The sequence below is a fragment of the Hippocampus guttulatus genome, chromosome 19 (genome assembly GCF_054856545.1).
Source record: "Hippocampus guttulatus isolate MCC_2025c chromosome 19, RoL_Hgut_1.0, whole genome shotgun sequence".
In the NCBI taxonomy this organism is placed as follows: domain Eukaryota; kingdom Metazoa; phylum Chordata; class Actinopteri; order Syngnathiformes; family Syngnathidae; genus Hippocampus; species Hippocampus guttulatus.
Genome location: NC_141279.1, coordinates 10,744,756 through 10,771,284, shown reverse-complemented (window position 1 = coordinate 10,771,284; position 26,529 = coordinate 10,744,756). Strand labels below are relative to the sequence as shown.

General features: G+C 45.0%; 1 protein-coding gene and 2 long non-coding RNA genes across 4 annotated transcripts; 1 reads left to right on the top strand and 2 right to left on the bottom strand.

The window, feature by feature from the left end:
• Positions 1–15,737: 15,737 nt before the first annotated feature.
• LOC147190263 (uncharacterized) lies at positions 15,738–16,911 on the bottom strand. Its single transcript, XR_015104031.1, has 2 exons — positions 16,381–16,911; positions 15,738–15,992 (listed from the first exon to the last, which is right to left on the bottom strand). It is a non-coding gene; the product is annotated as an uncharacterized LOC147190263 (long non-coding RNA).
• Positions 16,912–17,165: 254 nt separating this feature from the next.
• On the bottom strand, positions 17,166–18,635 carry LOC147190262 (uncharacterized). Its single transcript, XR_015104033.1, has 3 exons — positions 18,461–18,635; positions 18,254–18,331; positions 17,166–17,468 (listed from the first exon to the last, which is right to left on the bottom strand). It is a non-coding gene; the product is annotated as an uncharacterized LOC147190262 (long non-coding RNA).
• Positions 18,636–18,921: 286 nt separating this feature from the next.
• On the top strand, positions 18,922–26,529 carry LOC147190261 (nucleoside diphosphate kinase A-like). Of its 2 annotated transcripts, XM_086138426.1 has the most exons (6): positions 18,973–19,067; positions 21,861–21,998; positions 22,778–22,910; positions 25,892–25,993; positions 26,068–26,180; positions 26,261–26,529. In XM_086138426.1, the coding sequence occupies exons 3-6, from the start codon at positions 22,782–22,784 to the stop codon at positions 26,373–26,375; spliced, it is 459 nt and encodes a 152-aa protein (XP_085994552.1). In that variant the 5' UTR covers positions 18,973–19,067; positions 21,861–21,998; positions 22,778–22,781; the 3' UTR covers positions 26,376–26,529. The 2 variants fall into 2 exon arrangements, with proteins under 2 accessions (XP_085994551.1, XP_085994552.1); XM_086138425.1 differs by lacking the exon at positions 21,861–21,998 and having other exon boundaries at positions 18,922–19,067.

The following is a 26,529-nucleotide window of genomic DNA, read 5'->3' as shown; positions in this document are numbered from 1 at the left end:
TTACAGAGACGTGGCTTCACCCGCTAATCCCCGACGCTGCAGTCGAGCTTGCAGGCCGCACGCTTCACCGGCAGGACAAAAACAGCGACTCGGGCAAGAGCAGAGGTGGGGGACTTTGTGTTTACGTGCACAACGAGTGGTGTAGTAACAGCAGGATCATCGATACACACTGCTCTCCTGATTTAGAGGTTCTGGCAGTCTTGTGCAGACCTTTTTATTTTTCACGGTTGTTTTTGTGATCGCTGTCTATATCCCACCCAATGCTAATGTTAGCACGGGCCTTAGCTTCTTGCTCGCCTGTATAAACAAACTGCAGCTTGCTCACCTGGATGGTGTCTGTATTATCGCAGGCAATTTCAACCAAGCGTGCTTAAAGACTGTGCTTCCTAAATTCGTCCAATACGTGAAGTTTGCCACTCGAGGTGACAATAGTTTGTACCATGTTTATTCCAACATTAAACAGGCTTAAAGAGCAACTCCCCTCCCCCATCTTGCTGGATCTGCCCATCTCTGCCTATCCCTCACCCCCACTTACACTCCCCTGCTGAGGAAGACGAAACCACAAACAAAAACAATAAAAACTTGGCCTGAGGGAGCCCTCTCTCAGCTACAGGACTGCTTCTCAAAGACTGAATGGGGTTTATTCTCCAACCTCAACCTGCAGGAGTACACTGACACCGTACTCTCTTACATCAAAAACTGTGTTGACACTGTCACCGTCAACAAAAAGGTCAGGGTTTTTCCAAACCAGAAACCCTGGATGAACAGAGAAGTCCAGTCTCGACTAAAAAACTGCAAAACTTCTTGCTTGGCTCTCAACGAAGGCGGACGCTTTTGCTTTCTGCTCCTGTCCCCCATCCCCACCCCCACCCTTCCCTGCTCGCCACTCAGTCCATGTGCTGTCTTTGTCTGACTTTTCCTCGCCTCCTGTCGTATTTTCATCCTAAAAACAAACATGGAATTGGTTGGCTGGTCTCTCGATGCCATCGACAAAATTTTCTCGATGAGAAGAGCAGGCAGTGGGGAGCCTACTTGCCCCTCTGGGACTTTTGCTGCTGGGTACACCCTAGATCCTTGGAGGAAGTGGAGAATGGTGTGCCTGTCAACACTGTCCATTGAGGATGTGGATGACATCTACATTTTCGGCCTTCCGATAACAGGTATGCTGCTGTTTGGTGTTAGCAGTTTCCTGATCTATCACAAAATTCAACCGACCGGAGCGGCTCTATTGGAAGTGAAGAGGCTGCCGGTCTAAGGATGGCGTAACGCGGATGTCCAACACTCAGACTCAGACTGTGCTCAACCACAAACTGTTGCGGTTTTGGAGCGTCTCTGCAAGATGGTCAAGAACTTGGAGAAACTGGAATCCGTGCTCAAATATTGACTGAAATCATGGATTTGGCTGATCGACGCCACTAAAGAGACATAAGCCACGGACTCAAGGCTGTCTTAAATTCTTGGGCAGCCTGCTACCAAAACAACATCTGCTATCTCGACCTTCCCCTGATGAAAGTATGCACTGAAGCTAGTCCCCCACCATCACCCCCTCCTTCATACATTCCCTTGTTTCACCGTCTTCATTGTTTATGTCTTGTGACCTGTTGTAACTGTCATGTGCAGTAGTTTTTTGCCTAACTCAAATTATCCTCAAAATGAGGGTAGTTTGAGCGTGGATTTTTTTCTCCCCCTCTCCCTCCCTTGTGGTTTCTTTCTGCCTTCCGGGTTGAGTGAACGCTGGCGCGTTTTGGCTGCCGCTGCTCAACCCGTATTGTTTTGTGTTTTTTGTTATTGTAAAGTGTCCTTGGGTGTCTTGAAAGGCGCTTATAAATAAAATTTATTGCTACCAGCAATATGGCACTAAATTCCCTCGGCAGGTAGAATGGTTGGCATTTGATAATCATAAACTCCATCATTGGTGAGCAGTGCTTGCAAACCACAACAGCGTCACAGCACCAGGCATCGTTGATGTAAACACAGAGTTCCCCGCCACGAGTCTTCTCCACCTCGACCAGCTCTCTGTCTGCTCGGTAGCACGTTAGCCCGGCTAGCCGAATAGCCCGGTCCGTGACAGTGTCGTTGTTCAGTATCGATGTTCCTACTACCATCACTTCCATTGACACAACAAGATAGTGAGCATGTACTGTACTTTCTTTCGTGGTGTTTTATGCTGAGGGTGTTTCGATCGTCATGTAATGCGGTTGGATGGCTCTATTTCTATATTCCTTAGAATTGTGACCCCTTTTCGGGCATGCAAAACATAGCTTATAGATGTATTTTCTCTTTTCCTCTGAAGACATTTCCATTAGCCTCTTACATTTATGTAGAGTGTGTTCTTCTCCACAGCATATACATATGCCTGGATTTTCCGCATTTCGTAAATTGGTTTCTGCCACAGCATCAAAATCAACTTCATCTTCTGTTATAAGTCTGCTGTTGCTGGTACACATGCATCAACTTTTCTCTGAAATTCTTGACTTGGTGTTGTCTGGCTTCGGACACTGTCATATATTTCTTTAATCTCACCCTCAAGCTTCTCAACTTCATCCATCATGTCGTACATGTCTTGCTCAGGGCACCATTGTTTTAACCTTCTTTGGGTTTCTCCAACATGGCCTTTCCATTTCTCATATGTTGCATTCAACTTGTTTTCATTTTGAATGAACTCTTTCTCTTTTAGTTCCTGCATTTTAGGTGTTAAATGTCTTTCACAAGAGGCTTTTCTTATTTTTGCCTCAGCCGCCCTTTCCACATTTTCATGCTCTTGGACCTTATTGTTGTTGAATTGAATTGTTGAATTGTTTGTTTGTTTATTGAACATAAAACATATATACAGTAATAATTTGACAGAAAATAAGGTAGATAAAAAAAGTAAAAAGAAAGAAATCAATCTTCATTCAACACAGTTATTATGTTCAAGGGAGTAGGAAGAAGTAAAAAACTTATCTAGTCCTACCCCGTTATGTGATTGTATCTAATAAATCATTTTTATATCAATCAGAAAAGAAAAAAGTAAGAAGAAAGAAGTCTCCATTAAGGCTCATACTTTACCCTTAACCGTGATATTTTTACAACTTTTGGTTTGTATCGGGATTATATACTTCCACACCCTGACACTCTTGTGTCAATTTTCTCTTGTATTCATAATGGATATTTATATACCTTTCTCTATTTATCAACTTAGTTCTGATTTATCATTATATTTAATGTTTTGAATTTATCATTTTAACTCTGATTGATGTAGGTTGTTTGTACTATTTTTTTGAATTTGTTTTTGAACTCAGCAAGCGATTTACTCATTTTCAGGTCCGTTTCGAGATTATTCCACAGATTAACACCTTTGATAGATACACTTCTTTGCTTGATGTTTGTTCTTGTTTTGAGTTTTTTGAATAAGTTGGTACCTCTTAAATCATAGCTGCTTTCTCGAATTTCGAAAAACTTCTGAATGTTTTGGCAGAGCAGGTTATTGTGTGCTTTGTACATTAATTGGGCGATTTTAAAGTCAACCAGGTCATAAAATTTCATCGTATTTAATTTGATAAATAGTGGATTTGTGGGTTCCGTATATTTTGATCTATTAATAATTCGAATTGCTTTTTTTTGTAGGTTGAGAATAGGGAGTGTGTTTGTTTTGCAGGCATTTCCCCATATTTCCACACAGTAGGTCATATATGGTAATAATAATGAAGTGTATAATGTGTACAAAGATCTCTTATTTAGCACTTCCTTGGTTTTGTAGAGGATCCCTACGGTTTTGGCTATTTTTCTTTTTACGTTATCGATATGTGGCTTCCAACATAGTTTTGAGTCTATTACTAATCCGAGAAACTTGGTTTCATACGCTCTTTCTATCTCAATTGAGTTTACCATAATTTTAGCTTGGTGTTTGATTGGTCTTGTGCCAAAAACAATTAACTTCGATTTTTTCAGGTTAAGTGACAATTTATTTCTGTCGAACCAGTTTTTTAATTTGTTTAATTCGTTTTCTACGGTTGTCAGGAGCTGTTTCAGATTTATTCCAGAACAGTAGAAAGTTGTATCATCAGCAAATAGGACACATTTAAATTGTTTTGAGACCTTGCAGATATCATTTATATATAAGATGAATAGTTTTGGACCAAGCACTGACCCCTGAGGAACTCCGTGAGTGATTTTTAGTTGATTCGTTTTTTTATTGTTGAGTTGCACGTACTGATATCTGTTTTCTAAATAACTTTTTATCCATTTATAAGCTACACTGTAATGCCATATATTTCTAGTTTATTCAATAATATACTGTGATCTATTGTGTCAAAAGCTTTTTTTAGATCTAGGAAAACCCCAACAGTAAATTCTTTGTTGTCTATATTAGTGGCTATTGCTTCCACAAACTCCATAACTGCCATTGAGGTGGTCTGTTTTTCCCTGAAGCCGTATTGATTCTCACTTAACAGCGCATGCTTTTGTATAAAGCTATCAAGTCTGCGAGAAAATAGTTTTTCTAATATTTTTGAAAATTGTGGTAGTAGTGATATTGGTCTATAATTTGTAAACCGATGTCTTTCTCCACTTTTATAGATTGGAATAACTTTAGCAATTTTCATTTTTGATGGAAAGATAGCAGCTTTGAATGACAGGTTGCATATGTGCGTGAAAGGTCGCACTACATATTCTATAATCTGCTTTATTATTGCCATGTCAATATTAAAGCAATCAGTTGACTTTTTATTTTTAAAAGTTTTTATAATATTTGATACTTCTTGTTTTACAGCAGTAAGGAACATCGTGGAGGAGTTTTTTTCTACATATCTATCTATTTCAAACAAGTTTGTTGGATCAGGAATTTGTTTTGCTAGGTTACTGCCGATGTTGACAAAATACTCATTAAATTCAGTTGCTATTTCTGCAGTTTTTTCCAAAATAGTATTTTTGCCTTTGATAAAATACTCTGGATAATCCATTTTTTTAGGACTATTTCTAATTACCTGGTTAAGTATCTTCCATATTTCTTGTGTGTTACTTTTATTCTGCTCTAATAGTGCATGATAATGATCTCTTTTACTGGTTCTTATAATATTTACTAGTTTATTTTTATAGGTCTTCTATTTTTTTTCTGCTTCTTCAGTTTTCAATTTTAAAAACAATTTATATAAATTGTTTTTCTTTTTACATGCGTTTTCTATGCCTTTCGTTATCCATGGCTTACTTGGGTCTTAATACTTTTTGGAGACCTTATCAAACTGACTGTCACTATTTTGAGCCTTCAAGACTTCAGAACCTGAGTTTTATGGATTTATAGAAACCCAATAATTTGAGATGCAGCCCCTAATACTATACAATCAATGCCGTTCAATACTGTTGAATTTGCAATCAGAACAATAATAAAAATGATGGCACTTATCAAACATTCAATGCATATTTTCACACATTTCAAGAACTCACATTCATGATTTCTTTCATGATGGTTAATCCTTGTCTATGTTCTATCCATCTACTTCATGAGCTGCTGGAAGCTGTACAGGTCTTTGCCTACTCTGGTTAATGTCCACCGAAACCTTTAGCAGCTACAGAATGAGAAGCCACGTCACGCCTTGAAACCTTTGCCTTGACTGACGGATGAGTAGCGATGATCCATGCGAAGGGCTGTAGCTTGCTGTGGTTTGAGTGCGACGACATTCGAAGTATCTCGTGGCTAGCTACATGATGTGCGCCGAAGCCGATAGCTTGCCATGGGATGGGAAGCACCTGTGCGCCAAAGTCTCCAGAAGGATGGATGAGGACACGTTTTCACTGAATCTACCCCGGTCAAGGACGACGCCTCGAAATGATGTCCAAAAACGTTTTCTTTGTGGAACACGGTGAAAACTAAAACACATTTCAAACAACGATCAACATTACTATAATCTCTTTGACAGTGTCATGCCCCCCCTAGGAAGAAGAAAACACATATTCAAAAGGGAGCTTTAACTCATTTTCCCACTCTGCTAAAAGCCAGCGGGCAAGTCACCAGCACCGCCCTGAATAACAAAAGAGCCACATATGAAACAATGGTTGAAAACCTGCATGAAAGCTTTGTGACCCGGTTCCGTGATCTACAACTGAAAAGGCAACAGATTATGTTTCTTGTCGACTCATTTAATGTTTGAAAGCCCCGCTAGTCACAGATGAGGCTGCGGCTGAGTTGGAAATGATCCATCTTTGTGAGGAGGACCGACTGAAAGCTGCTTTAAGGGAAGGGACCATTGAGTTATGGAAAAGTGTGCCAATGGAAAAACACCGCATTGTCAAATAGGCTGCGCTTAAGATACTGTCAATGTTTGGGTCAACATCCATTTGCGAGTCCGTGTTTGACAATGAAACGTGAAATCAAAGCATCGATCTCTTCTGACTGACACCCACATGAAAGATTTATTTCGAGTGGCAATAACAGAATACAAGACAGATTTGAAGAGGATTATCAACAAGAAGGAATGCCAGAAGTCCCACTAAGGCACAAAGCAACATGCACAGTAAGAGAAAAACTTGATTATATTTTTGTTTGTGGACTTGGTTGAACTGGTAGTTTGTTTGTGTTGGACAGTGCACACAATATTAATTGTTGAAAATGACAGGCCTGGGGTCTGATGTGTGCCGAAAGAGATTTTCGTCTGTTTATAAACACACTTGCTAAACCCCAGTGGAACGAAAAAAGATGGCGTGGACAAGACAGTTATTGTACAGTGAAACTCCTCTACAACAAAATCATGTTTGCAGCAAGACATTTTTCACAACAGGGGGCTTTTCACTGTAACAAATTTTATCTCAGATATAAACACACACACACACACGCACACACATACACACGCACGCGCACACACACACACACACAAACGTATGTGTGTACTCTTTCTTTTTATTCCAATACGTAAGGCATAACTATGAGCATATACTTATTTGACACTTCATATAAGAAAACCTTTATTAGTCTCGCAATGGAGAAATTCCCAATTCACAGCAGCAAAGTAAGAAGTAGAACAACAAAATATAGGAGCTGCTGGAAAGGCAGCCACTCTCGCGGCGCCATTTTGAAGTCAAAATAACAAAAATAACACAACACAACACAGGACTCAGACAGTCGTGCAATCTTCACCACTTTTCTACATACACTTTGTTGTCTGAAGCAGTTATAGATGAAAGAGGAGAGGATCAAAGTGTCCTTTCACCAGTGGGTCAGACGTCATGCTGAAAATGTGCACACGTCTGCTACAAGCTACGTTTTGAAAGCAAACACAAACTGTAGCGTCCATTGATGAAAAGAGATTCGTTCACTTCTCCTGTCCCACGTAATCCGCTTCAAACTCCAAGCCGCGACTCCCAGTTCCAAATCCGCATCGGCGCTCCGCGCTAACACTCCTTTCTTCTCATCATCGGCTCCTCAAGCCTTACATCCATCCAGCCGCAGACCGTTCAACAGCACCGATCTCTCCGTTGACAAAGCGGGGCTGTGAAAAATGCTGCCCATTACAGGCGCAAGACACAAGCGCCCCGGGACTGTCCAGCAACGACAGTCAAATGGTGTCGACATTCCTCCCAGTCAAAAACAGTGCTGGTATACCCATGCTGCCGAAAAGGCGCAACCACCAAGCACAGAGTCTCCTCCTTGATGAATGTCGTGGCCAAAAAATGCTGAAAAAAGTCCACATCAAGCCCACACGACGTAACAACAAACACAAAGTGACAAAACAAACACAAAAACAACAAAAAAAGCAAGGCTTATGAGAGCACTTGCCGACGGCTACCTGGGCGCCATCTTGACTTCAAAGCCAGTGTAGAAAGAAAAAAAACAGGAAAGAAATTGCAAAATTTACGATCAGCATTCACTTTCACTTACATCAATTTCTTGCAAAATGTCTTTTACTTTGCTTCCTCCATCTTTCATTTTTATTACTTTTATCCTGTCTTCAAGCGTGAATGTTTTTCTTTCTGCAAAAGTCTGTTTTGTAGCCATTTTAGCAATGTAGCGTCCGTGCTGCGTCTGAAACAAAAAATAACAAATACTCCCTGGACTACTGTGCATGTGTAAACCAGTGTGGTGGTTGCTGTTGCCATTTCCGAACGAAGCAGCAGAGGTCGCTGTGGCATGCTCAGGTTGGATTAGACTTTTGCGGAAGGATTGTTTTCGTTGGAGTGAATCTCGTTGCGAGGCAAGAGCAAAGAAAAATATTTCGTACAACGGAACAGGGGGACTTTTCGTCGTAGGGGGAGCAGAAAAGTGGGAATGGCTTTCATGCATGAAATCTTTTTGACACTAGGGGGTATTTTCGCCCATGTAGGTTTCGTTGTGGAGGAGTTTCATCCATCCATCCATCCAACCATCTTCTACCGCTTATCCGAGGTCAGGTCGCGGGGGCAGCAGCTTTAGTAGGGAAGCCCAGACTTCCCTCTCCCTAGGCACTTCCTCTAGCTCTTCCCGGTAACCCGAAGCGTTCCCAGGCCAGCTGGGTGACATAGTCTCTCCAGCGTGTCCTGGGTCGGGGTCTCCTCCCGGTGGGACATGCCCGGAACACCTCACCAGGGAGGCGTTCAGGAGGCATCCGAATCAGATGCCCAAGCCACCTCATCTGGCTCCTCTCGATGTGGAGGAGAAGCGGCTCGACTCTGAGCCCCTTTCGGATGACCGAGCTTCTCACCTTATCTCTAAGGGAGAGCCCGGACACCCTGCGGAGAAAGCTCATTTCGGCCGCTTGTATCCAGGATCTCGTTCTTTCGGTCACGACCCATAGCTCGTGACCATAGATGAGGGTTGGAACGTAGATCGACCGATAAATTGAGAGCTTCGCCCTTTGGCTCAGCTCCTTCTTTACCACGACAGACCGACACAAAGTCCGCATCACAGCAGACGCTGCACCAATCCGCCTGTCGATCTCTCGCTCCCTTCTGCCCTCACTCGTGAACAATACCCCAAGATACTTAAACTCCTCCACTTGGGGCAAGATCTCCTCCCCGACCCGCAGGGGGCACTCCACCCTTTTCCATTGTTTCAGATTGGGAGGTGCTGATTTTCATCCTTTCCGCTTCACACTCGGCTGCGAAACGCTCCAGTGAGAGTTTAGGAGCCCTGCTTGAAGGAGCCAACAGTACCACATCATCTGCAAAAAGCAGAGATGCAATACTGAGGCCACCAAAACTGACCCCCTCAACGCTTCGGCTGCGCCTAGAAATTCTGTCCATAAAGGTTATGAACAGAATCGGCGACTTGGCGGAGTCCTACCTTCACTGGAAACGATTCCGACTTACTGCCGGCAATGCGAACCAAACTCTGACATCGGTGGTATAGTGACCGGACCCGGACCCATACCCACGAAGCACCCCCGACTAAATTCCCCAAGGGACACGGTCAAACGCCTTCTCCAAGTCCACAAAACACATGTAGACTGGTTGGGCGAATTTTCCACTGTTCCACGGCCGGGACGAAAACCACACTGCTCCTCCTCAATCTGAGGCTCGACTTTCTGACGGACCCTCCTCTCCAGCACCCCTGAATAGACCTTACCAGGTAGGCTGAGGAGTGTGATCCCTCTGTAGTTGGAACACACCCTCCGGTCCCCCTTTTTAAAAAGAGGGACTACCACCCCGGTCTGCCAATCCAGAGGCACTCTCCCCGTTGACCACGCGATGTTGCAGAGGCGTGTCAACCAGGACAGCCCCGCAACATCCAGAGCCTTGAGGAACTCCGGGCGGATCTCATCCACCCCTGGGGCCTTGCCACCGAGGAGCTTTTTAACCACATCGGTGACTTCAACCACAGAGATAGGAGAGCCCACTTCAGGGTCCTCAGACTCTGCTTCCTCCAAGGAAGGCGTGTTGGTGGAGTTGAGGAGGTCTTCGAAGTACTCTGCCCACCGGTTCACAACGTCCCGAGTCGAAGTCAGCAGTGCCCCATCCCCACTGTACACAGTGTTAGTGGTGCACTGTTTCCCCCTCCTGAGACGTCAGATGGTGGACCAGAATTTCCTCGAAGCCGTCCGTAAGTCGGCTTCCATGGCCTCACCGAACTCTTCCCACGCCCGAGTTTTTGCCTCGGCGACCACCGAAGCTGCATTCCGCTTGGCCAGTCGATGCCCGTCAGCTGCCTCTGGGGTCCCACAGGCCATAAAGGCCCGATAGGACTCCTTCTTCAGCTTGACGGCATCCCTTACTGCTGGTATCCACCAGCAAGTACGGGGATTGCCGCCCCGACAGGCACCAACCACCTTACGGCCACAACTCAGATTGGCCACCTAAACAATAGAGGCACGGAACATGGTCCATTCGGACGCTCCCAAATAAACCTTAAAATACGTTTGGGTCTGCCAGGACGGACCGGCATCTTCCCCCACCATCGGAGCCTACTCACCACCAGGTGGTGATCAGTTGACAGCTCCGGCCCTCTCTTCACCCGAGTGTCCAAAACAGGCGGCCGCAAATCCGATGATACAACCATAAAGTCGATCATCGAACTGCGGCCTAGGGTGTTCTGTTGCCAAGTGCACATATGGACACCCTTATGTTTGAACAAGGTGTTCGTTATGGACAATCCGTGACGAGCACAGAAGTCCAATAACAAAGCACCACTCGAGTTCTGATCGGGGGGGCCGTTCCTCCCAATCACGCCCTTCCAGGTCTCACTGTCATTGCCCACGTGAGCATTGAAGTCCTCCAGCAGAACAAGGGAGTCCTCAGCAGGAGTACTCTCCAGCACACCCTCCAAGGACTCCAAAAAGGGTGGGTACGCTGAGCTGCTGTTTGGTGCATATGCACAAACAACAGTCAGGACCCGTCCCCCCAACCCTGTCGTCTACCGGTGTGAACCCCAATGTACAGGCACTGAGCCGGGGGGCAATGAGTATGCCCACACCTGCTCTGCGCCTCTCACCGTGAGCAACTCCACAGTGGAAGAGAGTCCAAACCCCTCTCGAGAGAACTGGTACCAGAACCCAGGCTGTGTGTGGAGGCAAGTCTGACTATATCCACATATCTCTGCCTCACACACCAGCTCGGGCTCCTTCCCTGCCAGACAGGTGACATTCCATGTCCCAAGAGCTAGCTTCTGCAGCCGAAGATCGGACCGCCAGGGTCCCTGCCTTTGACTGCCACCCAGCTCACATTGCACCCGACCCCTTTGGCCCCTCCCATGGGTGGTGAGACCATGAGAAGGGGGACCCACGTTGCCTCTTCGGGCTGAGCCCTGCCAGGCCCCATGGGTGTAGGCCCGGCCACGAGGCGCTCGCCAACGAGCCCCACCTCCAGGCCTGGCTCCAGAGGGGGGGCCCCGGTGACCCGCGTCCGGGCAAGGGAAACTCAAATCCATTTATCTTATCCATCATAAGGGGTCTGTTGAGCAGGACTTTGTCTGGTCCCTCACCTAGGACCTGTTTGACATGGTTGACCCTGCCAGGGGCATAAAGCCCCAGACAACTTAGCTCCTCGGATCATTGGGACACACAAACCCCTCCACCACGGTAAGGTGACGGCTGACGGAGGGGGAGGAGTTTCACTGTAGTAAAAAATATATACATTTGGGCAAAAAAGGAAAACACACAGATAACCAGAAAAACTTGTCTGTCTGGATTCGAGCGTCGTGTCAGCTAGCTAACTTAGCTGTTGTCGTTGTTCAAAGCTTCTTTGATCTGTGATGTGGGTTGCGTCGGCGCTGATTGTTTGAACCATGTGCGTACGTGCTCGCATTCACGCGCGCACAGCAGAGAGCAGCAGACTATCGACTGCTGAGGCGCGCTTAATTCGAGTGGCATTGCTACAGGGCACCCCCCCCCCCACCCCCTCCTGGATCCAAAGTCGGCGTAAGCAATGAAGGAAGGAAGTCGGTGGAATGACGGAACGGTCAGAATCGCAGACAGGATGCAAAGCGATTGGGGAAGCAGACTCGGCAGCCGCTGTGCGTGGTTTGGCTTGAAGAAGACGCCAGACTCGATTTCAGTGGCAGAGTGCTGAGCGAACGGGACACCAAAGATCGAACAGCTGTGGAAGATGTCGTGGTCGAAATGGGAACGGGAAGGACAGCAGTTGAGGTTGATAGAACCGGGAATGGAATAGCTGCTGTTGAATTGCAGGTGAGGATGGACTTGTGTTGTTGGCGAAAGTCGCTGTTCGTGAGCAAAGAGACTGCTGCTCTACAAGCTGTCGATCGATGGAGACGGTGTCCTCACGGCCGTTTATGCGGAGTTGGAAGGTTTTGTCCACGCGGGCAATGACGGGGAAGGGACCGTCGTAAGGCGGTTCGAGGGACTTCCGCACTCGATCACAGCGGAGGAAAACGTGAGTGCAGGTCCGAAGGTCGGGATCAACCTGAGCCAACAGGTTGGATTTTCGTGGCGGCTTGGGCTGCTGGCTTTGCACGATCTGACGTTGTCACGATGCATGGTGGTGGTGGACCCCAAAAAGCAGGCAGGAGGGAGGAGCAGGGTGTATTTGAAGAATTGTATTTAAAACAAAGAAAACTAAATCCAAAACAAACAAAGTCCAAAGTATCAAACAAAACCCATGACTAAAACCAAAAATAACAATTAACTAAACATGACAGAAGCCAAGAGCAAACAGCAACACACATGACAGAAGCAAAAGCAACAATGACCCGACACCGAGTGTTCGGGCTGGGAGTCCTTTTAAAGCCCTAATTACATATGACCAACAGGTGTGCAGCTGCCGGGGGAGCCCTACAGTGCCACCTGTTGGTCCCTAAACCGAATCATGACAGACGTAAGCGAAGAAGCAGGTCATTGATGGCACCTGTCGTTGGCTCGGTCGCGTTGAAAAACTCACCAGGCAGTCTCAATCTCTATGCAAGCTCCGCCGGACATGATTTGATGTCTGGCGTGGAGCGAATACCAAGCAGGACGAGTGGCAGGTTGTCAACCCAGTGCTCTGCGTTGTCGGAGGACATCAGGGAGGCCTTCAGTTGGCGATGAAGGCACTCGACCATTTCGTTGGCAGCAGGGTGGTAGGCAGTAGTGCGACGCCGTTCGCACCCGAAGAAGGTGCAGAGCTGGCGGAAGAGGCTCGACTCGAACTGGGCTCCACGGTCGGTGGTGATGGTTCCCGGTGAACCAAAGCGAGCGACGCAGTGTTGGAGGAAGGCCAGCACGACGGACTCGGTACTGCTGTCAGGAAGGGGGATCACCTCGCACCATCAGGTGAAGCGATCAATGCAAGTCAGGAGGTAGCGGCAACCACAGGACGATGGGAGGGGTCTGACCAGGTCGATGTGGACATGGCTAAAGCGAGAATCAGGCATGTCGAAGATACCGACGGGCGACTTCGTGTGCTGGTGCACCTTGGAACGTTGGCACCAGAGGCAGCTGCGGACCCAGTGTCGGACAGCTTTCTGCAGACCCTTCCAGGAGAAATGTATCGCGATCAGCTTTATCGTGCCGCGAATTCCTGGGTGAGAGAGTCCATGCAGGGAATTGAAGACCTTGCGTCGAAGGGAGTCGGGGGCCAACGGTCGGGCGACACCATCGGTCTGGATACAAAATTTTTTCGTGAAAGCAAAATTTGGACAAAAAGGGAAACACACAGATTAGCAGAAAAATGCGTCTGTCTGACATCGAGCGTTGTGTCGTCTCCGCTCTCCGCTAGCTTTGGTATTGTCGTAGATCAAAGCTTCTTTGATCTGTGTCGTCGGTTGCGTCGGCGCTGATTGGTCGAAATCAAAAGACGTACGCGTGCGTACACATTCGCACTGACGCACGCACAGTAGAGAGCAGCGGACTATCGAGTGCTGAGTCGCGCTTCGCTCGAGTGGTGTCGCTACAAGCAAAACAACGAACTGAAATGTGTGTTCGTTCAATGTTGTCAACTAATATCCAGATTAATTTTTGGCAATTTTTCCTCAATGTTCCAGAGGGACATTCATGAAAATTTGAAAATCTGGAATTCCCGGAAATCCAGAGGACTTTCATCACTGGACTTTGACACTTTTTATTTTTTCATGAAATGGGTGTCATGATCCATCATAAGAGGGTCTGGGCAGTGACACCCAAATGTGGCTGATACGTCATAGTAAAAAATGGTCTCAGAAACAGAAATGTTATGTCCTCACATGAGTATCAGGGGTCTCAGCAGCTAAATAATTACATCTCTGACGTTTACCCGACTAACCAAGCTGTTTGGTCGGCTGAGGATTTGGTAGATGGTGTGTATTAACCATTATAGCAGTGGTTCTTAACCTTATTAGAAGTAACAAATCCAACCAGTTCATATGCACGTTCAGCGAACCCTTCATCAGTGAAAAAAAAAAATATATATATATTTTAAAAAAATCCTCGTCTCACCCCGCGGGTGGTGTCCGTCCCTCATTCAGCTTGGGTTCTCTACCAGAGGCCAGGAAGCTTGAGGGTTCTGCGCAGTATCCTTGCTGTTCCCAGCACTGCACATTTCTGGACTGAGATGTCCGATGTTGTTCCCGGGATCTGTTGCAACCACTCATCTAGTTTGGGGGTCACTGCCCCGAGTGCTCTGACCACCACAGGCACGACTGTCACCTTTACCTTCCAGGCTAGAGAGCTCCTCTCTGAGCCCTTGGTATTTCTCGAGTTTCTCGTGTTCCTTTTATTTATATATATATATATATTTATTTTTTAGCGGCTGGATAGCTCAGTTGGTAAGGCATCGGTTTGGCATACGGGAGATGGTGGTTCGAATCCCGCTTGGGGCAAAAAAAATGAGCACATAACACCATCCAGTGTGGGTCCTTGGGCAAGATCCTTCACGCTAATGCCTACCTCATACAATGATGAGAGACAATAAAATGAATGACATGCCGGCTCAGACGTCGCCCGGCCAAACAAGGTCTGCGTCAGGTGCTGGGGAACCAGAGCACCTTAATGAAAAATGGGCTACTGGAACAAAGCGGAGATGGGCGAGATGCGATAACATGGCTCTGTTGGAATGCTACTACTCAAGCAACCCTAGTTAGAGGGGCTACATGCAGAGAATGTGGGCTAAATGGTTAGTTCGAAACCCACAGTCACGGTTGACCACGAAACAACTAGTAGCTCAGTGTTCCAACATCCACAAACGGCAACTGCTGTCACAACTTGAGATTGATGAGGTACAACGCAGGTTCCATGGTGAAGGGCCCCAGGCTGCCAGATCAGAGGAGGAGGTCATACCAGAGATTGGGAGGCAAGCCCCAATGAATGCAGATGATGAGATTGGGAGGCCAGCCCCAATGAATGAAATGCTGAGTGAGGCAGCAACTGACCTGAAAGCTAAGATCATGGCGAGAATGAAAGCTGGGCAACCTAGAAACCGATTACAACGGCTATGTGAAGTACCACCTGAAAGTCTCATGGAAAGTGTGAATGCAGCACTGAGGGCGATCCCTACCGTAACGATCACGGAAACCAATGAGCTGATATACGCTTCAGCATCAGTGATCCTTGAGATGCTTGGCTATAAGAGCAACCATGGAAGCCATGAGATACGTTTTTAATTGTGCACAAAATGAACCACGCGGGGAAGTCATAACTAATTGACATGGTGAGTCGGATTTGTCTTAACCTCTATGGCAAAAGCTCCGTCGAACCCCTGAGACCGAACCCGGGTTAAGAACCACTGCACTATAGTTATACTTGTATGTATGCTGTTTGGATGCACAATCTTGCCGTACCTTGACTCAGTGGCGGTTCTGGATCAATTTCACTGAGGGGGCCGGGCTGGGGCCAGGGGTTTTGATGGAGGGGCACATTCAACACAGGGCTAAAAAGACAGATTCGAAATCTTATTTGACTTTTTATTTCATCAAACTTTGAAATTGTAGTCATAACATTACAGTGATGAGAAAATAAAAACAGTATTAGGAGGGCTAAAATATCTGTAACAATACGCCGTGTCCATCTGTTGAGAATATTCAAGCCAGGGGATGATATGGTACCAGCCTGCCTTGAAGCTCCTTCTCCTGTCCCACATAAGGGTCCTGGGAAACTGTTTTAGGTCTGGCTGCATTGGCGGGTCCTCTTTACATCAACTGATGTCTGTGGACAAAGACAAACCAAATATATGTAAACACAAGTTCTGCATACAGCATATTCACTAACCCGCTACAATTACATTGCTGAGGCAGTCAGACATACACAATTGTCTAAAATGAATTGATTGATGCTATTTATTAATTGTATTCATTATTTTTTAAATTGAATTAAATAAATAAAAATGTATACATTCTCAAGCCTGACCGGGGACAAAAATTGCAAATACACTGAAGCTAGATGTTTTACATGCATATAATTATCCAAACTTTAAAAGGCAATGTCTTATATATTGATCCTGTTAAATAAAAATTAAAATAAAAAGGAGACTAAAAGTTACACGCACGCACACACACACACAGAACAGGATCGTGTTCTTTTCAGCATCACATACCTGATGGTCCAGTGCTTGTTGAAGCTCAAATATCCTCTGTCTGTGTCTCACACTCCACTTCGATTGCAGTCTCGTCTTCCTCATTCTCAGGATCTTCATTTGTATCCCTTTCCTGCTCCGTGTCCTCGCTCTGAAAATAAATGAATCCCGTGTCCTCTGACTCTCCCTCTCTGGTGCTTTCAACTTGCTCCTCTTCAGAACTCTCACCACCATCATCATCTGACTCTCTCTGTGTCTGGATCAATTTGTTTCTTTTTCATATAGAAATATGATGTAATGTCCGTTTTTCTTTTCATTTTTAACGTTAAATGTTTAAGTGAAGAGGAATTAGAATTAATAATGCTACTGTTGGGGGCTTGTTTCGTTTTGTGATTTTACATCGAAAATATAAATGGTGTGTCGAAAATAGCACTCGTGTCGTGGTAATTTCCTTCTCTGCGGACTGCTTCTCATTTTCTCGCTCATTTTTAAGTAGTGCAGCGCACTAAAGGGTCCGACTAGAATATTAAGCCACGTACTTTTGTTCCACCTTTCGCGTCGGAGACTCGGCGTGACTGCGTCATCTACGCTCGGAGGGGGGGGGGGGGCACAGGGGGGGCCAGAACCAGTGCTACAGGGGCACTGGCCCCCGTTGCCCACCGCCACTGCATCGACTGCGCATGTGTGAGAATGTTCTAGAATGTTCAGTCTCTTTCCCCACGTTGCTGATGCATGAAACTTTTGTTCTTCTTATAAATGATGAGCCATCATTTTATGAACAAATGAGCCTGAGCTCAACTTTATTTTCCAGCACGTATGGTGATCTCACGTGAACCCCCCCTCGTTACCGGAAGCCTTGTCATATGCTATCCACTCAAATCCTACAGCGCCCTCTGTTGGCTATATGTTTCACAAACACATATCAAGACAAAACTCACGGTCAATAATATACTATAGAAAACGCGTGTGTCTGCCTCGTGATCGAAGACACCACAGTAGCGTTGAACGATGTCGTTATTTTAAAGTCCGTGTTCCGTTGACTTAAACGTTATGGGTGACGATCACCACTCATCGCTCGATTCCAGCAGTCCCGTCCCAAGATGGCCGACCTGTGACGACATCAAACGTTCTTTATATTTTTTAATAATTTGTATAAATCAATTAACGTGTGGTTTTCAAAGCATATAATTCCTTTGACAAATGTAGATAACGACGTATCTTCACCCAGTCAGTACAAATCACTTGTTACGTTATTTCCAATAATTAAATTAATAATAAATAAAGCTTAATATTTATGTATACTATTGTAAATTATGTTTTGCAATTCACTGTCTTTTCAATTCAATCTGTCTTTTCCCCCTTTGTTTTAATCTTTTTTCATGGCAAAAACTAAGTACAAGACAGTGTACTATGTTCATCAAATACATAACATTAAGTAGGAGTATACAAGTGTACAACATCAAGAACAACAAAAATGCCAGGGGTTTCATACATATTCCAATAAATTAAAACTTTTACAAGTATGTATAGTTTTTGAACCTTTTATTAGTCGTCTAAAAGTTTAAAATAGGAAATAGTATCGATAAAGTGTGTAATGGTAGGTTTCTGATTGGCATGCTTGCATTATGAATAGAAATTAGAGCTAAGTATTCACAAATTAATTATGAAAAAGCATCTTTCACATACAGTACTTCCTTTTTTTTTAAGACAAGTCTTTGTAAAGACATGTATCGACAAATTTACTGAAATCTTTCCAAAATGCCCATGAGGAGAACCAGAGGAGGTGTTGAATTGTGGCTGAGGGTGTACAGTAGTGGCATAACTTGTGAGTGGGCAACACGGAATCAGTTCCCCCTTTGTGACGGTGTGGATGTGGGTGTGTTCGTCTCTTTACGTTTGTTCCCTGCAACTGATTGGCGACCAGTTTGCGGTGAAGTTCGCCTTCCGCCCGAAGTCAGCAGCCGCCGCGACTCTGTTCAGGATAAGTTGTGTTGAAAAAGTTGGTTTCCACAAAAACCGCAATTTACATCAATGGCCCTTTTTCACGTCTCCATGGAATCATCGTTGTCAAGTGACCTCACGTGAAAGTCGGTGAACTCACTGGCGTTTTTTCCGACCGAGGAACTCGGATCTCCTAGTTCATACCGGCGTGGAAGTGTACCTTTTCCCCAGAGGAAAGTGGCATTCAGATTTCCCACCTTCCTCGAATGCAACACTAATCTGGCGGCGTGAGAACAACTTCCAGGTCACGTTCAATTTTTTTTTTCGTTCGTTTTTATGGGGAAAAAAAACTGGCTCTGACCATGATGGCGGCGCCATCGACGTGTTATCAACGTTGACTTGCATTCGCTCCATGAACACAAAAATGAAACCCTGGTGTTGTTTTTTGTTTTTTAAACTTTTTATAAAGTTGACTTCAGTCACGTGCGTGTTCGTTTCATTTGACACTCGAAACACTTCCTAGTACATTGCGATTAAGACACATGTCTTGACAATCATCGGGTTAGGAAATTCGCTGACACCTGTACATAAACCCGTGCTTAACAGCACTTCGGTTAGCAATAGCATAACGCATGTGACCCAGATACCGGAAATGAGTCATCACGAGTCTCCGCCCTTGCTCATAAAGAGCGGCTGAGCGAGACGGGGCGGTCTTTTAGCTCTGTCGGACCAGATTTTGCACGGAGTCGTCCAGGATTATCATTAAGGTAACGCGACCTCGTTTCTTATCTAGATATTGTGTTATAAACATAGCAGATGTTCCATATTCATTGTTTTCATTATTAAATGTTCGCCAATTAACTTATAAAGTATATAAAACCTTCCGTATGCAAACTCAGAATCGAGGCGTTGTAAGAACTAGGCCGTGAGGTTACTTACCATCGATGAACCGCTCCTGTTATTCACAATCGCAAAGATCCCGAGGGGGAAAAAAACAGAAACTGCTGTCATAAATGGGACGTTAGGAAAAATCCTCCAGGTCCACATCCCAATAAAATTTATGCTCGTGCATAAAATGAAATGACAATTTCCGCGACTCTCGTCCGTTTCAATAGAAGTGATTTAGCTTCATGAAGGTTTTGACGCGTGGCACGGCGAACGACTGGTTCGCATGTCCGCCTCACAGTGCGGAGATGGTGGGTCCGAATCCCGCTGCGCCCTTGCTGTGTGCAGTTTGCATTTTCTCACTGTTCTTGCGTGGGTTTTCTCCATGTACTTAGGTTTCCTCCCTCATTACAAAAGTATGCACAGTAAGTTGAGTGAACGCTCTAAATCGTCCCCAAGTGTAACTGAAAGCGGCAATAGTTTTTTTTGTCAACGTGTGCCCCGCGATTGGCTGGCAACCAGTCGGGGTGTACTCCGAAGACAGCTGGGTAGCCTCCACCCCGCCAGTGACCGTGAGGATAAACCGATTAGAAAATGGATGGATGGAAGTTCTAAACACAAATAGTGTGGCCATCTTTGCAGTGAATATATATGAAAAAATATATCAATGGTTCTTAACCTGGGTTCGATCGAACCCTAGGGGTTCGGTGAATCGGTCTCAAGGGTTCGACTGTGCCTCTGCCATGGAGGTTAAGGCACAGTCGACTCAACTTCTCAATTTGTTATGACCCTCCCACTTGGCCACCACTGGCTGTGGATGATCACATTGCATTGCTTGTCCAATCAGTGCTAGGGGAAATTTAGTTGCTCGGTGGTCAGCGTGTGACTGTCGTGATCGTATGTGGTGTGATTATTAATATTTTATTTTTTATGTTTTAACACATGCTATGTTGAGTAAAAAAAGAAAGTGCCCGGACGAATATGTACAATTCACATGCATCACGGACCGTGATGGAACTCGTCGTCCTATCTGCATGATTTGATAAGATAAGAAAACCTTTATTAGTCTCGCAATGGAGAAATTCCCAATTCACAGCAGCAAAGTGATGAAAGGAAGAAGTAGAACAACAACATATAGGAGCTGCTGGAAAGGCAGCCACTCCCGCGGCGCCATTTTGAAGTCAAAATAACTAAAATAACACAACCCGCGATTGGCTGGCAACCAGTCGGGGTGTACTCCGAAGACAGCTGGGTAGCCTCCACCCCGCCAGTGACCGTGAGGATAAACCGATTAGAAAATGGATGGATGGAAGTTCTCAGGAACAATGGTTCCGGGTGAATTAGACCTGGATCGTCTCGTACCTCTCGTCTCGTACCTGAGACACTTATTGAATCATATTTTTATTTTTCACTAAGGGTTCGGTGGATCTGTATATGAACTGGTTGGGTTCGGTACCTTGAACAAGGTTCAGAACCAGTGTGTGTGTGTGTGTATACAGTGATCCCTCGCTCTTACGCGGTTCACTTTCCGCGGCTTCGCTGTTTCACGGATTTTTTTTTTAGTGCCGTTTTTTAATGCTTTAACCCCGTCTTCCTCAACTGGCAGACCGCGATCCACGACCGGACCACCGACCTCCTCTGTCCGGACCTCCTCTGTCCGGACCTCCTCTGTCCGGACCCTCGGCAAATTGTATAAAATAATAAATTATAAAGTGATTTTTACGTTATACATTTTATATTTGTGGACTATAATCTGCCCATTACCGCGATCGCTTGTTAAAATTATCCGTTGTATTGACAAAGATGGACATTTATTATGTTTTCTTGAAACCGATCGGGATCGCGCAAGAGGGTGAGTACAGTAAGCAAGCTACCGGACAGCGAAACTAATGAGCGACAGGACATGCGATCAGCCCGGGGGGACGGGGGGCGGGGGGGAACATTTTATTTTGACTGTTTTAATCGAGAAACTTTTTCACATCTCAATATTAATGTGGCATGTCACGTTGGTGATTAGTTTGCGGAGCGTTAACGCTCCGGGAGATCATGTCACTCGCGTCATGTGAGCAGAACAACACATTTATTTAGCCCATTTGAGATTTGAGGGCAGTGTTGGTAGTAAATGCATTACAAAACTAGCGATGTACAAGAAGCACAAAGTTTATCAGCAACAATGGAATGCAACATATCACATGGAACTATGATTGGTGCGTTATTATTAATTAGATAACGGTATTTGCCGTCAGCATTAAAATCCCCATGTACTGTGGGCAAAGCAAATGACCACAAAAGTCCTACCCTGTGGCATCCTGTTGCACGCACATCCCCTGCGCTCACCGCATGTCATCTGTCCATCCGTGAACCTCTTATCTTCAAAGTGCTGCGGGGGTTAAAAGCTTAATCTTCACTGTCGTGTCCCAGCAGAGGTCGGTCATTTTATGCAGTATCAAACGGCACAGTCTCTAATAAATTAAATTTTAAAAACCCCATCAACTTCAGAGTGGTTGACACAGTCCAAATCCTCGCTTTCTACATTTACCACCACTAGTTTTAAGTCCACATTTGGTAGCCGAGAAAATTCCCTTACCCATGATGCACTGCGTGAGCCGGATATTTTAAGTGTTCTGTTTTGCAGGTGATTAATACAATATTGTCTTTATTGTTGTGCAAAACAGCCAAATCACCTCACAGTGCGGAGGTGCAGGGTTCGATGCCGGCTGCGGCCCTCGTGTGGAGTTTGCATGTTCTCTCAGTGCCTGCGTGGGTTTTCTGCGGGTACTCTGGTTTCCTCCCACATTCCAAAAACATACATAGTAAGACAACTGATCACTCTTACATTGCCCGTAGGTATGATTCTGAGTGTGAATTTTTTTTTGTCTCTGCGTGTGTGCGCTGCGATTGGCTGGCCACCAGTTCAGGCCGAAGATGGTTACGGGCCCGAAGATGGCCCGTAACCTTGGTGAGGATTAAGTGGTTTTAAAAAATGGATGGATTTAAAGGAAGGTTTTAACCGTCTGGCAGGCGGACACAGAACTGGAGTGCCTTCGGCGTATGTACCGACAGGAGCATGAAAACACGCACTCGTGGCGTGCGACCGTATGAAATTTTAACCAGCTCACTTTGGGGGGGAAAATGGGCGCATTTGCGAGCATATTAGGCGCACTGTCGAGCCCCTGCTGTTACTTGAACCCAAAAGATATGGTTGTTTCTCAGGAACAATGGTTCCGGGTGAATTAGACCTGGGAAACTCACATCTGATATTTTTGGCTATGTGCGACCTGTATCTATTTTGATATTATTTTTTTGACAGTCTGAATGGCTGAATTATAATTTCTTGCTCGTCTTTTTTTTTATGCACATGAAGGTCACTTTGTGGACATATTTTCGTTCATACTGTAGACTGACTGAGGTCACATTTAATATGTAAAGTGAACACACAAAAAAAAAATCTGAATTGACCATTAAGATCTGCATTGTGAAGCTTAGAGCTCAAAGAGCAGCTAAAGATGTTTAGGGCTGGTATTTCAAAGTATATAATATTCACATACTTGAATTTTTTGGTGATTTTTCTTCTTCCTCCGCCTCCCCCCAGAGTCATGGCAGAGCAGAAGGAGCGCACCTTTATTGCCATCAAGCCTGACGGCGTGCAGAGAGGCATCATTGGGGAGGTCATTACAAGATTTGAGAGGAAAGGTTTCAAACTTGTGGGGATGAAAATGCTTCAAGTAAGTCAATGCTTGACCTGTCATGCATGTTCTCTTCACACGTTTCATATTCTCATGACGGACTTCTAACACTTTGAACTGATTCTACAACAGTCAACGAGATTTTTAGCCAAGTATGTTGTTGGTGCTGAGTGACTGAGTGAGCCGATTAGCAACCGAGTCTATTTTTGATCCTCGGATCTGAGATAATCTGAGTCAAAGCCCTCCCTTTTTGTATCAGTGGGTTTAAGTGTTTATCAATGTTAGAGTCAGTCTAGACCAAGTAAACAGCACGACTTTTTGTTTGTGAAATGAATGTTAATGTTGTTGTTGCCCGGTGTTGACACTTGTGCCATTAATGTGGAATTTAGGGCAGTAGATGAGACTGAAGTCAGTCTTGTTCGACTGTATAAGGCCGGGTGGCCAACCCGCGGCTCGCGAGCAACATGTGGCTCTTTGGCTGGTTCAGTGCGGCTCCCGGGCTTTCACACAATTGTCGAAAACGCCTCGGCGATGGCGCTGCCATTAAAACAACGGTGCTTAATACATAGAATGTACTACGTCAGCCTATCACCAATCCCGTTACTTGATTGCCATAGCGGGCAACCAATCAGATGACTGCATCACCGCTCATGAGCAAACAACGACGCTAAACACCAAACCAGTCAGTGAATTACCTCTGATTTTAAAGCAGGGGTGCTCAATACGTCGATCGCAATCGACCGGGAGCCAGCGAACTGGTCCCAAGTCGACCGCAAGGGATGGGAGGAGGAAATTCGGTGGGGAAAAAAAAAGATTTGTTTGTTTGTGCGTGCATGTGTGCGCGAGTGCACGGGTGGGCACCCGCGTGCGTGTGTGTGCTCTTTGCAGTAACACAGTAAAAAAATTGGCTCTGAGTGTCTGACTGGTTGGCCACCCCTGGTATAAGGATTCTTCATGTAAATGATCTGCAACATGAAAAATTGCAGTCCATCCTGATAATTTTCTTATACACACACACACCCACACACCATATTTTCCAGATTATAAATTGCCCTGGAATATAAACCGCACCAGACATAAAATGCAAAAAGGAGAAAAAACAAATGCAAGTCGTACTGGAGTATAAATCTCATTTTGGGGGGAGATTTATTTGATAAAAATCCAACACCAAGAACGTGTCTGTCATCATGAAGGGCAATTTAAAATTAAAATAAATTAGAGAACACCAGGCTGAATAAGTGTACGATATGATAATGTTACATGATGCATAAACAACGCACGGAGAACGTGCCTGGTATGTTCACATAGCATATTAGGTTATTCAGATAACTATAGCATAAAGAACATGCTAACAAGTTTACCAAACCATCTCTGTCACGCCAAATCACTGCATTCGGATGATGACACACTCTGTGGCACTCTAAGATCAGTGACCACTTCTATCTGAGAACGTCCAGTTTGAAGCATCATAATGGCAAGGAAATGTTGATCCGTTGTTCTGTGTAGTCTTGGTCTCATGATGTCAAAATGAGAACAGCATGATAAGGACGACTGTTTAAACACCAGCTCGAATTGAACCAGGACATTTATTGGTCGATTCAAGGATCAAACACCTGTCGTGAATTTTGCCGTTAAGTTCCTCATGAGAGAACGGCAACTTGTGCAAAGTACTGAAACATCGAACAATGAGAAATGTGCATTCAAAAGCTTGGAGAAGGTCACATTTAATTCACCTGTAAAGGTTTGAATGCATTGTAGGCTTGTCCAAAATTTCACCCAAAAGCCAAATATCCCTGTGTGTATATGCGTGTTCATATAGATAGCACTTCCACAAGAGCTGCAGCTGTCACAAAGCACTTTGCAGAACATTGAACATAAAATAGCAAAAACATCATACAACAGAACAAATAACTAACAGCCGTGCAAGGACTTTCATCAAAAGACTGTACTATATTTATCTTTCAAGTCGCAGTGTGTGCGTGTGTAATTTTTTTTATTTATTTTTTAAACAAACACTTATGAAAAGGCATCACGGTTGGCGACTGGTTAGCACGACCGCCTCACAATGCCAGTTCAAATCGGGCCCCCGTGTCTGCTTGGGTTTTCTTCAGGTACTCCCGTTTCCTCCCACATTAAAAAAAAAGAAAAAAAGACTGGTATGTGAATTAATCACTCTAAATTGTCCCTACGCGTGATTGTTCTTGTGAGTAGTTGTTTATGTGTGCCCTGCGATTGGCTGGCAAACAGTTCTGCCTACTGCCCACAGACAGCTGGGATGAGCTCCAGCATGCTGGCAAACCCTAGAGCAGGGGTGGGCAAACTTTTTGGCTCGGGGGCCGCATTGACTTTTAAAATTTGACAGAAGGGCCAGGTCAGCACGAGCTATGGTACATTAAAAAAAAAACCTGCATTTGTTGACAGTCCATATCAAACATCAACAGAACAAAAGCATGAAAGTACGGTATTAATATACTTTTTTTAAATGACAAAAGTGTTGTTGATGACCTATTTTAGCCTGTGCATCGCTGCAGATGGGTTGTGATCAGACCAGTAGAAGTAGAGCGATACAGAGGTAGTACTAGGTGGTCAAAAAGATTGCCCCCCTCCCCCGTGTTCTGCATCTTCAAGTCAATGCGCCACCTGGCGGTGAAATGCCTGTCATTACAAGTCCAATTGAAATGAATGCAATCATTCACATCGAACCTTAATTGTGGACCAACCTTCGGCGGGCCGGATTCGGCCCGCGGGCCGTAGTTTGCCCACCACTGCCCTAGAGGATAAGCGGTTCAGATAATGGATAGATGGATGGACTTTTTAAAGATTAAACGCAAATGCATTTAACCTCAAACTTATTTACAACTTAACTGCACTTAGCCAGTGATTCTTCAGTGTACCACCAGAGGGACCCCATGTACCAGTACCCATCCCACACTTTGAGAATCAACGGTGTGGTTCACGAGAAAATTTAAATGGTCAGAATACTTCCTCACCGCACTGGCTGTACCCATTCATGCTTTCAGGCTTCGGAGGACCTGCTGATGGAGCACTACAGTGACCTGAAAGAACGTCCATTCTTCCCGCACCTCGTCAATTTCATGAGCAGTGGTCCGGTGGTTGCCATGGTGAGACCCGTAATAAAGAGCCACAAAATCTTTACTTTGATGGTCAAAATTGTTTATTTATTTTTGAACATTAGGTGTGGGAAGGTAAAGGGGCTGTTAAGACCGGCAGGGTGATGCTTGGTGAAACCAACCCAGCAGACTCCAAACCTGGAACAATTAGAGGAGACTTCTGCATTGATGTCAGCAAGTAAGTGTTATTTACCCGCATCGTGAGTATAATCTCTCGATCTCGTGGTCTTATTTACATTATTTGTTTGTGGTTAACAGAAACATCATCCATGGAAGTGACTCAGTTGAGAGTGCTACAAAGGAAATTGCCCTGTGGTTCAAGCAAGAAGAGCTGACTTCCTACACAAGCTGTGCCTCCAGCTGGATCTACTGAGCACTGACCTCAAATACCCCTTATCCATTCTACCTTCAGTAGAAATAGTTGTTTCAGACTGTACCTTCAGGGTGCATTTGTCTTGGTAACATTCCATTTGATGTGCTGATGACATGGTCCAATTTATACTGCAAAATAAATGGTGCAGACTAAA